The sequence below is a fragment of the Muscardinus avellanarius genome (assembly GCF_963383645.1).
Source record: "Muscardinus avellanarius genome assembly, chromosome: 12".
Classification (NCBI taxonomy): domain Eukaryota; kingdom Metazoa; phylum Chordata; class Mammalia; order Rodentia; family Gliridae; genus Muscardinus; species Muscardinus avellanarius.
Genome location: NC_137798.1, coordinates 8,787,630 through 8,804,338, shown reverse-complemented (window position 1 = coordinate 8,804,338; position 16,709 = coordinate 8,787,630). Strand labels below are relative to the sequence as shown.

The 16,709-nt window shown below is 40.7% G+C and overlaps 1 protein-coding gene across 1 annotated transcript in view; it reads right to left on the bottom strand.

Annotated features, from left to right (window-relative positions):
- The window catches only part of CEP152 (centrosomal protein 152), a gene marked incomplete at its 3' end in the record, with an annotated part of 84,826 nt that overhangs the window by 30,398 nt on the left and 37,719 nt on the right, over positions 1–16,709 (bottom strand). Inside the window, exon 12 of the mRNA XM_080707021.1 lies at positions 12,595–12,799. Coding sequence (XP_080563147.1) covers positions 12,595–12,799 — 205 coding nt within the window. The remainder of the gene's footprint in view (positions 1–12,594; positions 12,800–16,709) is intronic.

The following is a 16,709-nucleotide window of genomic DNA, read 5'->3' as shown; positions in this document are numbered from 1 at the left end:
TTTTTACAAATTAAATTCAGGTTATGCATCTTTGGCATGAATGCCAAGAAATGACATATGCTCTTTGAAGGAGACACATGGCATTGGTATATCTCTTCAACTGGTGCGGATGGATTGCTGAAGGTAGTATCTCCCAGGTACCTCCATCGTAAACTTACTATTTGGGGGCTTGTAATTGATAACACATAGGTAAATATCCTATGTGTTACACTTTCACCCACCGAGAGCAGCATTTATTCTACTTTTTTTTTTTTTTTTTTGGTGGTACTGGGGTTTCTGGAAGCCCTTCTACCTCTGGGCTACACTCCCAGACCTATTTTATATTTTTATTTAGAAACAGGGTCTCCTAAGCCAGCGCGCGCGCCTGGCTTCGAACCTGCGCGATCCTCCTGTCTCCGCCTCCCAAGCGCGGGGATTACAAGTGTGCACCACCACGCCCGGCTATTCTACTTTTTTATGTATTTACTTATACCATTGTTAACTCATGTATCTATATTTTATTCAACAAGTACAATTTTTAAGATTTCACAATAGACTTTGGTAAAGTGCTTTTTTGAGAGATTACACAAATGTATACTGTTATGTGGCACAAGAGTCTGCCCAACTATCTTCACTTCCAGTGCCAATGATTTATTTATTTTATTTATTTATTTATTTATTTATTTATTTATTTATTGTGGTACTGGGGATGAAACCCTGGGGCATTCTACCTGTGAGATAATATACCTACAACCCTATTTTATTCTTTGTCTATATATTTATTGGTGCTGAGAATTAAACCCAGGGGCATTGTATCTCTGAGCTCCACACCCAGCCCTATTTTATTTTTCATTTTGAAACAGGGTCTGGCTAAGTTACAGATGGCCTAAGTTTCTAAGGCTGTCCTTGAACCTGTGATCCTCCTGTCTCAGCCTCCCAAGTACGAGGATTACGAGCGGGCATCACCATGCCCTGCTTGGTGACTGCCTTTCAATAATGGTTATCTTTGATGGAAAAAAGGCCATCTAACAGCTGTTTTCATTTTCATTTCTTGTGTTGCCACCAGAATGGAACCTCTTACGTGCTTCACTGTGTTTTTTTCGCCTTCCAAGATTCCTATTTACATAACCTTATATTTTTCCTCTTAACACCTCACTGTTTTTTTTTTTTTTTCATTTAACAAGGGGGGAAGGTCACAAATATTCGTAAATACATCTGCTTTCTTTGACTTGCTGATTTATCATAGACCTGGCTGCGTTGATTTCTCCAGGGTTTAAAAATATCTACGCCAACTGTGTCCTCATTGGCTGAAGCAGGGAAGTGATCCTTTGCCCATGCGTGTGGCAGAGCACGGAGGTTCGGATCCATCTCCCAACTCAGCACCCAGCAGTGGTGTCCACATCCTTCACCTCTACTTGCTGGCGTTTCCCTTCACCTTTACCATCTTTTCCCAGGAGACATTTCAACTAGCCCAGTAGTGGAAAGAAGACCTGAGAATACCTACTCAGTAAGCTTCTCTCCAAATGCTGAGGTGAGGGAAAATGAGACTTTTAGGCATTTTATTTATTCACTAAAATGACCTCCTTTACTCTGTCTTGACCCTTCATCACGCTGCAAGTACAAGGACGGGGCACTTGGGCTTGTCAGCCTAGAACCTTAAAGTAAGAATATCACAACAAAATTTCTTCCTAAAAGTGGAATATGGGACACATTATCTTTAAGAGAACAGGAAGTTTAGTCCACCAACTCCGTGTCTACGCTTCTAGCTACACACCTGAGTTGGATGCTGAACGCTGCCTATCCAGTGCCTCTGGACTTAGAGTATCGCTTGAATCACAACTGGAGATAAGAGAAAGATCTTTATTGAGGATCAGACACAAAAAGGCCTCTGTGTTGTATTCATTGTGTTCACAAAAAATTCAGTGCAGAAAAGGGCCCCGTTTGCTCGTAGGCGAGTCTGGCTCTCCTAAGGCCATCGCTACTTTCTGCCGTAATGGCCTGCTGGTGACATGGAATGAATGGCGTCCTGTCTGATCTTCTCCCGGTCTCTGCCTCGCGCCAGGCCTGGGCAGCCTCCTGATTTTCATCAAGTATTATCCTGGAAATGCCATAAAGCAATCGATTTGGGTTTTGTAAAGAAGCAGTTTTCTAACTCGAGACCGAGTTCCTGAGCAAGAATTCAGCTTTAAATAAGCCAATCTTATGAAGCTAAAGGCATGAGAGCAAAAAATATAACCTGTCATAATACTTTTAAATTGTTCTACATAAGATGGATATAAGGAACATAAGATGTACTACAAAGTACATATAAAGCAGTAAGTATATTTGTATTGTTAAAGTGTTTCTAAAAGAAACATGCCAGACAGTCTACATAGTAAAAAATTTTGCTGGCTTTCTTAATACTTAGAATGTACACTTAGAAATACTTAGGGGAGCCAGGCATGGTGCTCCATGCCTGTAATCCCACTACTTGGGAGGCCGAGACAGGAGGATCACAGGTTTGAGGCCAGCCTCAGCAAGTAGTGAGACTCTCATCAATCTAACAAGACCCTGTTTCAAAATAAAAATAAAATAGGGCTGCAGTGTGGCTTGGAGGTAGGCTGGCTGCCCTGGCGTTCAATCCTCAGGACCACAAGAAAAAAAAAAAAAAAATACTTAGGATTCTGATGGTCCAGGTCTCTTTAGAAAGCTACCCGGGAAAGTCTAAATTTACATCATTACGGATTTCAGAAAGGTTGAGCTGGCACGAGCGGCTTCTGTTCACACGTCCTGCTCCCGAGTCAGACACGCTTATTCGCTCTCTCTTTTCATATGCTTCTGCTTGGGCTGACATGCCCTTTCCCCTTCTCTCCTGGGTTTGTCTTTCAGGACAAAGATCAAATTTCTCCTCCATAAAGATTTCACTAAGGTCACCCGACCATCCTACCCCCGCACCCAGGCATAGTTAGTTATTCCTTCTCATAACATTTTGTTCAAACTAGTATCTTTACTAGTCAAAGTTCTAGACGCCTCTTCCCCTACCAATCTGTACTACTAAATGTGGTGGCTCATGAGCCACTTACGGTCATCAAGCACTTGAAATACGGCTCATCCAATCTGAAATGTGCTGTGAACATAAAATACATGCTGAATATCAAGGACTTGGCACACACAAATACAAGAATTTCATTAATAACTCGCTGACATGAGTTGATAATACTTTGCATATACAGGCAGTGCCCAGTGGCTGCAATGGCTTGACTTTTAATTTTTCAACTTTCTGATGATTTGAAAAATGAAATACATTCAGCAGAAACTGTACTTTGAATTCTGAATCTGGTCTTTCCCGGGCTAGTGATATGCAGCGTCACACCCCCTCGTGATGCTGGCCGAGGCAGCGAGCTACAGCTCTGAAAAGGTCATGTGATCATGAGGGCGGACAACCCATACTCCACAGTGGCCCATGCTCAATGCACTACAGGAGAGGTTTAATATTTAATTATAAGATAGAGGACTTCCGGGAAGATGGCGACAGAGAAAAGCGGCACTTACGAGTCCCGCTAACAATTGATCTCTATTACCACAAAACCAGCGCCTTTCAGAGCCAGAAAACACCATCAGCAAAGAAATAAAAACTGTAAATACAAGGGACAGAGAAAAAGAGGGCTGGAAAAATGAGACACCAGAAAGAAACCAGCCCGCAGTGCCGCGGCCGCCGCGGCGTGGAACAGCAGGAGCCGCGGCATGGACTGTCCAGAGTGCCTGAAGCAGCCAGAGCCACGGCGCGAAGCGGCGCGGGCTACATCTTTCCTCACAGCACCAGGCTCCAGAGAGGAGGGAGACTCAGAACAGAGCTCAAATCCAGAGAGGAGGTACGCCGGCATCACAGCCTAGGACGCAGTAGCAGCGCCTTACTGGCGGCAGCGGCGAATTCACCGGACGGCTTCAGACCAACGCACTCAACCAGCCACCAGGCTCCAGAGAGTAGGGGTGGACAGCGAGCCGAGGTGAACAGCCAGGCGGCAGTCAGCAGTTTTTTTCGGCGCAGGGAACATCTAAACCTCCCAAGGGCCAGGCTCAGCACACCTTGCAGGGACTCAGAGCAGAGCTCAAAACCAGAGAAGAAATACGCCAGCCTCACAGCTGAGGGCGTGGCAGTGGTGCCATATTGCCAGCGGTGGCAGCTGTAAATTCACCGAGTCCACTACAGCTCCATCAGCACACTCAACAACCGTGTGTCAAACTGCGGCCCCTAGGGCAGAAATCCCAGTACTGCACTCCCAGGGACTTGTGCAGATAGTCTCCCTGGGTCGGAGATTTTAGCAGTCCAACCCAGTGGGGGAGTGGTGGTGGCAGAGATATCACACCATACTTACAACTCCACACTGGAGAACACCCAACTTGACACCCCCCACGGTCTAAGCAGCTTTGATTGACTCCCTGGGTGTGAGACTTTGTGATACAACCCAGTAAAGGAGTAGTGGGGACTGAGATACCACAGACTTGAGATCCAGAGCACCTTAAGTGAACTTGTAGTGACCAGGGAAGAACCCAGAGAAGGCACAAACTTCCAAAATCATGGGAAAGAGGAATAACAATGGAGCAGTGAATGCCCACAACCCCACAACATCAGAACCTGAAAGCACAGAAATCCAGAGATCTCTAGAAGATCAAATCAGGAAAATAACTTTAGAAATAATAGAGGACTTTCGAAAAGAATTCAGAGAGTCAAAAAGAGATAAAGGATGCAATCATTGAAATAAAGGCCTCAATTCAAAGTATAAACAATCGATTAGACCACATGGAGAATAGAATCTCACTCCTAGAAGATGATTACTCCAAAAATGAACGCAAAGTTTCTAATTTAGGAAAAAAAAAATCCGACAGCAGGAATCTGACATTGAACAAATATGGGCCCATTTTAAGAGAGCTACCCTAAGAATAACTGGAATAGAGGAGAGAAAAGAAGGTGAAACCAAAGGGATCAATAATCTCTTCAAGGAAGTAATAGCAGAAAATTTTCCAAACATAGAGCAAGAGGTCGATACACAGGTCCAGGAAACTTATAGAACTCCCTTTAGACAGGATCAGAGAAGAGGATCCCCACGCCACATACTGTCAAAATGACCAATGTGGAAGCCAAGGAGAGAATTTTAAAGGCAACAAAAACAAAAGGCCACATGACATTCAGAGGCAAACCAATTAGAATCACTCCAGACTTCCCAATCCAAGTCATGAAAGCCAAAAGGGCATGGAGTAACATATTCCAAACTCTGAAAGAAAACAACTTCCAGCCAAAAATTTCCTACCCAGCAAAACTATCTATCAAATTAGATGGGGAAATAAGAAGCTTCCATGACAAACAGAAACTGAAAGAATTTATGTCTTCAAAACCAGCGCTAGAGAAAATACTCAAGGAGATTAACTGCAAAGGAGAAATAGGTAATACACGCCAGAACCAAAGAAACAAGAATTCCCATCCAGCAGACAACTAAGCAAAGAAGAACAAACAGTATCTCAAACAGAAATAAAATCTTAACATGTTAGGAATTAAAAATTATCTCTCTATAATCACACTGAATGTAAACAGCCTCAACTCCCCAATAAAAAGACATTAAGTGGCAAAAATGGATTAAAAGCCAGAATCCATCCATCTGCTGCTTACAAGAAACACACCTTACACGTAAAGATAGGAACAAACTCAAGGTAAAGGGCTGGAGCAAGGTAATCCATGCTAATGGTACTCGAAGACAAGCAGGAATAGCAACTATGATATCAGACAAGTTAGACTTCAAACCCAAACTTATTAGAAGAGACAAAGAAGGTCACATCATACTGGTAAAAGGAATAATCCAACAAGCAGAAATAACAATAATCAACATCTATGCCCCAAACATACGGCCAGCTACTTTCATAAATCAAACTCTTTGTGACATGAAGTCACACATAAATCCCAACACAATAATACTGGGAGACTTCAACACACCTCTCACAATACTAGACCGATCTTCTAGACAAAGGGTCAGTAAAGATGCCGCAGAACTAAAGAACACCATTAACCAAATGGACCTGTCGGACATATATAGAATATTTCACCCAACTACAGCGGAGTTTACATTTTTCTCAGCTGCTCACGGAACCTTCTCCAAAATAGATCACATCCTGGGACACAAAATGAGCACTAGCAAATTTAAAAAATGTTACATACTTCCCTGTGTCATTTCAGACCATAATGGAATGAAACTAGAAATCAACTATAAGAAGACCCAGAGAAACAACATAAACATGTGGAGACTGAACACCACACTTCTGAATGAAGATAGGGTCATAGAAGATGTAAGAAGTGAAATCAAGAAATTTCTAGAAACAAATGAAAATAAAGATACAACATATCAAAACCTCTGGAACACTTTGAAGGCAGTATTAAGAGGAAAATTTATAGCACTGAGTGCTCACATAAGGAAAACAGAAAATCTTCAAATAAATAGCCTAACGACACACCTCAAAGCCCTTGAAAAGCAGGAACAATTGAACCCCAAAGCCAGCAGAAGACAGGAAATTATTAAAATTAGAGCAGAAATTAACAAAACAGAGAATTAAAAAATACAAAAAATCAACAAAACCAAAAGCTGGTTTCTTGAAAAAATTAACAAGATTGATAAACCACTAGCCAACCTAACTAAAAAAAAAGAGAGAATCAACCCAAATTATGAAGATAAGAGATGAAAAAGGAGACATTACTACTGACAGTGTAGAAATACAGAGGATTATCAGAAATTACTTTGAAAAACTATACTCCAACAAAATGGAAAATCTGGAGGAAAGTGACAACTTCCTAGATAAATACAACCTTCCTAAACTGAGTCAAGAAGATATAGAACATGTAAACCAACCAATAACAATCAAAGAGATTGAAACAGCAATAAAGAGCTTACCATCAAAGAAAAGCCCAGGACCAGATGGTTTCCCAAGTGAATTCTATAAAACCTTTATAGAAGAGCTAACCCCAATACTACTCAAACTATTTCATGAAATAGAAAAAAAAAAGGACTCTCCCAAATACATTCTATGAAGCCAACATCACACTAATACCCAAACCGAATAAACAGTTCAAGGAAGGAAAACTAGAGGCCTATATCTCTGATGAACTTGGATGCAAAACTATTAAACAAAATACTAGCAACATGCATTCAAACCACATCAAGAAAATCATTCACCATGACCAGGTAGGGTTCATCCCAGGGATGCAAGGCTGGTTCAATATACGAAAATCAATCCATGTAATTCATCATATAAACAGAATCAAAGACAAAAATCACATGATCATCTCAATAGACGCTGAAAAAGCATTTGATAAAATTTAACATCCATATATGATAAAAACACTGCAGAGAATTGGAATAGAAGAAACATATCTCAACATTATTAAGGCAATCTACAATAAGCCCACTGCCAACATCATTTTAAATGGGGAAAAACTTCAAGAATTCCCCCTAAAAACTGGAATGAGACAAGGATGTCCATTATCACCACTTCTCTTCAATATAGTACTAGAGACTCTAGCCAGAGCAATAAGGCAAGAAAAGGAAATCAAAGGAGTACAAATAGGAAAAGAAGAACTCAAGCTTTCACTATTTGCAGATGACATGATACTATATTTAGAAGACCCAACAAACTCAACCAAAAGGCTTATAGAACTGATCAACAAATTCAGCAAAGTGTCTGGATACAAAATCAATCTCAAAAAATCAGAAGCTTCCTGTACACCAGCCATAAATCCACTGAAAAAGAAATTCAGAAAACACTTCCACTCAGGATCTCCCACAAAAAATAAAATACCTAGGAATAAACTTGACCAAGGAGGTAAAAGATCTCTACAAAGAAAATTATAAAACACTGAAAAAAGAAATCAAAGAAGAGCTTAGAAGATGGAAGGACCTTCCATGTTCATGGATTGGCAGAACAAATATTAAAACGGCCATCCTCCCAAAAGTGATCTACAGATTTAACGCAATGCCCATTAAACTACCAAGATCATTCCTCACAGACATAGAAAAATCAGTCCTTAAATTTATCTCGAATAACAAAAAGCCCAGAATAGCCAAGGTAGTTCTCAGCAACAAAAACCACGCAGGAGGAATCACAATACCTGACTTTAAACTATACTACAAAGCCATTGTAATAAAAACAGCATGGTACTGGCAAAAGAACAGATATATAGACCAATGGAGCAGAATAGAAGACCCAGAAACAAGTCCACACACTTTCAGCCAATTGATTTTTGACAAAGGGGCCAAAAACATACACTGGAAAAAAGATAGCCTCTTCAACAAATGGTGTTGGCAAAACTGGTTAACCATATGCAGAAAATTGGATATTAATCCCACTTTTTCACCCTGTACAAAAGTCAACTCACGATGGATCAAAGACTTGGAAATTAAACCAGAGACCTTGAAGCTCCTTGAAGAGGGCATAGGTCCAACACTGCAACACATAGGCACAGATGAACATTTCCTCAACAAGACCCCAAAGGCACAACAAATTAAAAGGAGAATCAATACATGGGATTACATGAAACTGAAGATCTTCTGTTCAGCAAAGGAAACTGTCAAGAATCTCAATTGAGAGCCAACAGAATGGGAGAAGATTTTTGCCACCTACACCACTGATAGAGGACTAATATCTAGAATATACAGAGAACTCAAGAAACTCAACACTAAGAAAACAAAGCATCCAATAACAAAATGGGCAAATGAACTAAATAGACATTTCACAAAAGAAGAAATTCAAATGGCCAATAAATGCATGAAAAAATGCTCAACATCACTGGCAATCAGAGAGATGCAAACCAAAACTACCCTGAGATTTTAACTAACTCCAACTAGAATAGCAATCATTCAAAACACAAACAACAACAGATGCTGGCGAGGATGTGGAGAAGTGGGAACTCTAAGACATTGTTAGTGGGATTGCAAATTAGTGCAACCACTTTGGAAAACAGTATGGAGAATCCTCAGAAGAATGGGAACAAATCTACCATTTGATCCAGCAATACCACTTCTGGGTATCTACCCAAAAGAAAGGAAACCAAACTACCAAACTAATGCATGTGTATCTATGTTCATAGCTGCACAATTCACCACAGCCAAACTATGGAACCAGCCAAGATGTCCATCAACAGATGAATGGATTACAAAACTCTGGGATATGTACACAATGGAATTTTACTCAGCCATCAAAAAAAACTCAATTACATCATTTTCAGGGAAATGGATGGAACTGGAGGACATTATGCTAAGTGAGATTAGTCAGTCACAAAAAATAAGAAATCAGATGCTTTCCCTAATATGTGAGAGTCAGGGAGAAATGGGGTATAGGAGGAACTCTTGAAAGAGGAAACCCTATAGAGGAGCAAACAAGACAACCTAAAGGAGGAGAAAGGAGGGGGGAAGAGGAAAATCTCTAAAACACACAATGTACTTAAACATATCGAAGTCAATCACTAAGCCAAGCAAGGGAGGGAGGGACAGGGAGGGAATGGGGTGGGAATTGGGTAGGGGTTAAAATAGCGATGTGTACATGTTTGTACACACAAGTTTTTTACCCCAATATGATGCTTGAATATAATGCACAAATAAAAAATAAAAAAAAAAAAAGAATTTGTGTAAGATGGGCTTTCCCATCTTCAGGCCAATACATGTGATCTGAGCATGTTTACGGGGTATAAGGCTAATGCTATGATGCTTAGCAGGTTAGGTATTATTAAATGCATTTTCAACTTCACTATTTTTAACATATGATAGGGTTTATTGAGACATAAACCAACTCCAGGGACATTGGTATTGGGTTAAATAAATTACATTATTATTATTTTTTTTTTTTTTTTTTTTTTTTGGTGGTACTGGGGTTCCTGGAAGCCCTTCTACCTCCGGGCTACACTCCCAGACCTATTTTTACATTTTCATTTTTGGAAACAGGGTCTCCTGAGCCAGCGCGCGCGGCTGGCTTCGAACCTGCGTGATCCTCCTGTCTCTGCCTCCCAAGAGCGGGGATTACAAGCGTGCGCCACCACGCCCGGCAATTACATTATTAAAATCAATTTCATTTATTACTTTAATGCCACTGGAAAACCCTAATAGGCAGCTTCATTACATCTCTATTGGACAGCACTCTTCTAGATTCGAAATTCCCTCAAGGAATGGACATTGTTCCACAATTGAATCACATATGACCTTTCCAGAATCACTGTAAGGAGTAGTAATGCCTGCAGTCGTTCATGGGCCAGTCAGATGACAATGAACCCGAGTATTTAACCCATCTGCGGGCTAAATCACTTCTGTCCCCCCATGTTGGAAGTGGATTAGCTTGTGCATCAAATTAATTAGGAAGCAAAGATGCAGAGAATTATCAAGGCAGAATCCCAAGGAGGTCACGATAAAATAACTTGAAGCAAGACAGAGATAAGCAGGAACACTTCAAAAACAAAATCAGATTTAGATGTATGCTACCAAGAAAACCACTACAGCAAAAGAGGAGAAAGGGAAAAAAGCGTTCAAAAGTGAGATAGCTCCTGTGAGCTGCTGATCAACCAGACTACAGAGCACACGTGCACACACACACACACACACACACACACACACACACACACACACAACAGCTACCACCAACTGCTACACATAGGAGAGTTCATCTGTAGAGCAAATGCCATTAACAAGTCCAATACAGACCAAAGCACCGCGATACCTGAGCTCAGGCTCAGACTCAGAAGGAGGCTCCTAGCCGCTCACCTTAAGCTATTGTTACCAGCTTCATCAAACCTGACCTCCTAATACAAACTGAGGCAGACTTTCATTCCGACCTTCTAGAGACATATGGCAACAATTAAAACAGAATGGTTTAAAGGTGTCAAATGAGCCAGAGGAGGGGCAGAGTAATTCTTTTCAATTAGCTGTTAATAGTAAAATCAATGCTGTAGTCATCAAATATAGTTACTCATAGGGGGGAGCCGGACTGTGCAGGATTCTGATGCTAAAAACACAGCGGTGTTTCTAGAAAAATAGATTGGCCTTGTTAAAAATCCATAATAATCGCCGGACGTGGTGGCGCACGCTTGTAATCCCAGCATCTGGGAGGCTGAGACCGGAGGATCGAGGTTCGCGGACAGCCTCAGATACTTAGGCCCTCTGCAACTCAGTGAGACCCGGTTTCAAAATAAAGAATTTTAAAAAAAAAATAGGGCAGAGCGTGTAGCTCAGAGGACAAATGCCTCTGGGTTCCATTTCAAGACCCACAAAAAAAAAAAATCATCCATAATAATTAGCACCATAGAACATCATAGATAGATGGATAGATAGATATGGTGGTGGGGGCACTGGGGATGGAACCCAGGGGCATTCTACTTCCCAGCTACACCCTCAGCCCTATTTTTTTATTCTTTATTTTGAAACAGGGTCTCACTGAGTTACAAAGGGCCTCACTAAGTAGCTGAGGCTGGCTGCGAACTGCGATCTTCCTGTCTCAGCCTCCCAAAGGCTGAGATTACAAGTGTGCGCCACCACGCCCGGCTAGAATATCTTATATATTTTGACTTTTAATAAACATGACCCCTAGTTTAAAGGATCAAGATATAAAATAGTACTAAATAGGGAGGAAAAATTATTTCCTTCTAGAAGGAACAGGAGTACACTATTTAACCATTTCCTTTTCTTAATTACTAGGCCCTTTACGTATTATTTTCTCTGGAGTACAGACAGGTGAAGGCTGTGAAGCCAAGAGTGGTGAACAGGCATCAGGAGTGAAGGGGGGGCGGCAAGAGATCTTTTCTTAAGGAAAAGACGCATTCATCGGTCAGGTGTTTTCGTTTCCAACTTGCCTGAGATTGACTCTGTAACCTTAGAAGGCTCACAACTCCCTCCTTTTTTTTCTTTAATAAAAAAAAATTACCTAAAGAATACAGAAGTTGATTTCAATGACTGATGATCTGTGCCTTCCCCACCCTATGTCACGGATTTCTCATACAGAATGAATTTTGTTATAAGAATGTGGGCCAGGGAAAACTCACAAACAAAATTCTGAAGGATGTTACTGTACAGGATTTATTTTAATCAGACTTTAAAAGACTATTGACAATAAGCCAGACTTGAAGAAATGCAGATTGTAATCTCTTTCAGTCTACTAAAACACAAGTCTGGGTGGATCTGTGAAGAAAAATAAACATAAAAGCCCCCTGAAGAAACATAAAAATAAAAGCCATGCTAATTTAAACCCAATTTTAGTTCCAATAAATGTGGTCAAGATATTTGTGATAATGGCCTTTTACCTAATTGGCATCTCATTTACTAGGCGCCAAGAATGGGCAGAAAAAATGTCCCTTTAAGGGGCATTTCTCCTTCTCCTTTTTTTTTTTTTGGTGGTACTAGGGATGGAAACCCAGGAGCATCCTACTTCTGGGCTTTCCCCCCAGGCCTCTTTTTATTCTTTATTTTGAAACAGGGTCTCACTGGCATTTCCTCTTTAAAAATCAGTTCTAAGAGTCAGGTGAACCCTTGACAGTCAAAGGCTTAGCTTAAATGTAAGAGGAATTAAGTTTTCCGCTAGGTCTTTTCGAAAGGGCTCAGCCCTCGGGGCTCCGCGCACCTCAGCCTCCTGGCTCTGGCCATCTCTCCTCAGCTGCTGCAGGTCTTCGATTTTCTTCTGACAGTCCCTGAGGTCACTCTGTAACTGGGACACCAGGTGACGCTTCGCAGAGTTGCTGCCCAGCAGGCGCTGCACCTGCGCCCGCAGCTCCGGGATGAGCGTGCCTTCCGGAAGCTCTTCATTCGGGTCGGCTTGCTGCACCACGCTAGTGGGGAAAGAGTGGGGATTCAGCATGAAATCAAGTAAGAAAACAAGCAGGGCTCTTCCTCAAAGCACTCACGCAGCACTGGCCAGGCTCTGCCACCTACGTGGTCACAGGCTAATATCGCAAAACAACTTGAAGCCTCGTCATACGCAAGCATAGCACCTTTGCTGCGTTCCCAAATGAGTTCATTCACAAGAAGCGTGCGCTCGAGCTCAGTGCTGCTGCTTCAGTGAAAGGGGCTTAGACACGTCAACTTGACACGGCTTGCGTCTGTGCTTTTTTTTTTTATGGGGCATGCTGTACAGCAATGATGTGGAGATTAAGGGGAAAAGACTAATAAACAAGTCTTCCTGACCAACAAGTTCTTGTTATCTCTTTCAACTTACGAGTCTGGGTGGAGAGCTGAGCATCCGAGGAAACACACACACACACACACACACACACACACACACACACACAGCCGTGCTAATTTAAACCCCAATTTTAGTTTGAATAAATTTGAACTTTGGGATGAGATTTTCTCTTCCCTGCCAAGACAGATTAATAAGACCTATTACTACATTACTAGAGCTACCTTCGTCCTTAAACCCCAGAAACGCAACCCACCAGATGAAGCAAGGCTTTTCAACCGTTAGACACAGGGGCACAGGATGATTCCTGAGACCAGAAAAACACTCACAGTGAGCACTAGGGTTGTCCAGCTTTCTGCCTCATGAGTCTCCATGGCAACAGAGGAAGGAAACAACCCAAACAGTGCTCAGCCACCTCACTAAGCGGCAGAAAAAGTCATGCTGTGCTGAGCCACGGTGGGAAGATGTGCTATTCACAGGGCATCAAACCTGCCTAAGCGGTGGGGCCACGCTAGCCCCAGATTAAAATCTGCTCTAAACCTGTCCTAAGAGAGTCTACAAAGAAAGTCTGGAAAGGATGAAGTGGATTCCCAGTGACGTAAGTGTGACACAGAAAAAATCCAACCGTATTTTAAAAAATATAATAAAATCCAGCATCTGAAACTTAAAATTCAAAATTCTAGCACTTGATCAAAATTCACTAGGCATTCAAGGAAACAGGAAAGAAAATATGAATCTTAACCAGGGGGGGAAAGATCAGTCAATAGGAAGCACTCCACCAATGACGCACGATAGAATTAATTAAATGTGCTCCGTTTGCCCCAGAAGAAGAAGAAAACTTTGGAAATGAGAGACATAAAGGCTATTTAAAATACCCAAATCACACTTGTATATACAAAAAGCTGCAATGTGTGAAAAAACATATGGGCGAAAAGTAGCACACTTTTTTGTGTTCTGGAACCGGGGCTGGAACCCAGGGGCCTTGACCTCCAAGCTACACCCCTAGACCTATTTTTCATTTTGAAACAGGGTCTCCCTAAGTTGCGGAGACCTCACTAAGTAGCTGAGGCTGTCCGCGAACTGTGATCCTCCCGTCTCAGCCTCCCGAATGCTGGGATGAAAAGCAAGCGTGTGCTGCCATGCCCGGCAAGAGTAGCACAGTTAACATTAAAAAGGAAATGATGAGTGAGCATAAAGACACAGAAATAAGAAGAGCGTGGTGGGCAGGCTTGTGATCTCAGCATTGGGGAGGCTGAGACAGGAGGATCTGGGTTCAAGAACAGCCTCAGTTACTTAGTGAGGCTCTTTACAACTCAGTGAGACCCTGTTTCAAATTAAGAATAAAAAATAGGGCTGGGGGTGTAGCTCAAAGGTAGAATGCCTCTGGGTTTCCATCCCCAGTACAGCAAAACAACAACAACAACAACAACAACAACAACAAAACAAAACAAAAAAAGAATACCAAGATAAATTGTAGGTATGAGGAAATGGAATGGATACTGGACCTAAATTATTAAATTTATTAAATTTTTATTAAATTATTTATTAAATTATTAAATTTCAATTATCAAGTTTAAAATATGCTGCTTGGTGTTAACACAGCATTATTTTTCACTTTAAGTTAAAATAATTTATATTGTATGTGAGCAGGAAGCATGTGCACTCTTCTTTGTTGGTTTGTTTTGTGGTATCAGGACTGAACCGAGGGGCATTCCACCCCTGAGCTACATCCTTCATTTTTAATTTTGAAACAGGGTCTTGCTAAGTTGCTGTAAATCTCCTTAAGTTGCTGAGGCTGGTCTCAAACCTATGATTCCTCTCTCAGCCTCCCAAGTACCAGTATTAGAGGCATGCAACCATGCCTGCCTTCTAGGTTTATTCTTAATTTAATTTACATTTTATTTTCATGTGCATATATTAAATGACATGAGAATAAAATAAACACGCCTAAAAAAGAAAAACAAAGAATCATTAAGGTAGTTTCTGGGAAATATATGAAGGAAAACTAATAAAAGATTTTGAAGCTCAAAAGAAAAGGATGGAGCAGTAAGACCCTACAAAATGAAACACAGAAAGAAAACTGACACAGAAAGAGACACAAGCATATTACACTTTCTAAAATATGTATACTTGAAATCCCCATAAAACCTAGAAGCTTAATGAATCTCAAGCAGAAGAAACATACAGAAAGCCACCAAACACCAAATCAATATCAAATTGCTAAAAATCAGTCATCAAAAGAGTACAAGAATACTCCTGAAGAGAGAACCAGAGAAAAAGATCCAGAATTCTGTGTATAAACTGTGATGAGCCTTGGTGTATGCCCTGAACTGTGCCTGTCCAGAAGAGAACCCCCAAAGAAACACAGCAACAATTTGGAAAACTACTGACATTTGAAGCGCACATGAAATTCCCAGTAACTAGCTCCTGAGTGGTATCTGCACAGGTCAGATACAAACCAAGGTGGCTTGGAGAACTGATCTGAAAACACCCAAGTTCCGCATACATAGAATTCACGGTGCCTACAATGCAATCTAAAATTATTTGACAGAGGAAAGTGTGACCAATTCTTAAAAGCAACAAAGATCCAAATGCTAAAATTGTCAGAGAGAGTTTTAGAAGTTTAAAGTAGCTACTATATCTTTATTTTGTGAAGTTAAAAAAAAACACGTGAAATTAGTGAAATAAACAGAATTCTCAACGGAAAAATAAAATTATAAAAAAATGGAAATTTTATCATTAAAAACAGTATTTGGAAATTAAAAAAAACTAAAAACAAAATAAAACCTCACTAGACAACCTCAATAGAATAGATTTAATAGAAGAAAAGGAGGAGAGTCCAGTAACAATCATCTAAAACAAAAACAGAAGAAAAAATAGAAGAGAAAAAATACCGGAAAAATTAACAAAGTGTTTAATTTTTATTTATTTTATTATTTGTGTGTGTGTGTGTGGGGGGGGGGTACTGGGGATGGAACCCAGGGGTATTCTACCTCTGGGCTACACTTCCAGACTTATTTTATATTTTATTTGGAAACAGGGTTCTCACTAAGTTGCTGAGAGCCTCACTAAGTAGCTGAGGTTGGCTTTGAAACTACATGATCCTCCTGTCTCAGCCTCCCAAGTACTGGGAACAAAGTGTTTATAACTATGGGATAATAGCAAAAGATAATATATATAGCTGTTTATAATACATAGCTATGTTGCTATATAATTATATAATATTGTTATATATGACTATATATATATATATATATATAATTTATTTATTTTATTTATTTTTTTTTGGCAGTACTGGAGATGGAACCCAGGGACATTTTACCTCTGAGCTACACCCCCAGCCCTATTTTCTATTCTTTATTTTGAAACAGGGTCTCACTGAGTTGCAGAGGGCCTCACTAAGTAGCTAAGGCTGGCCGAGAACCACAATCCTCTGGTCTCAGCCTCCCGAATGCTGGGATTACAAGCGTGCGCCACCATGCCTGGCTATGACTCTTTAATATATAACTATTTGACCCTGAATTCTATAAAGAGGACAGACACAAACATAAGATATTTTC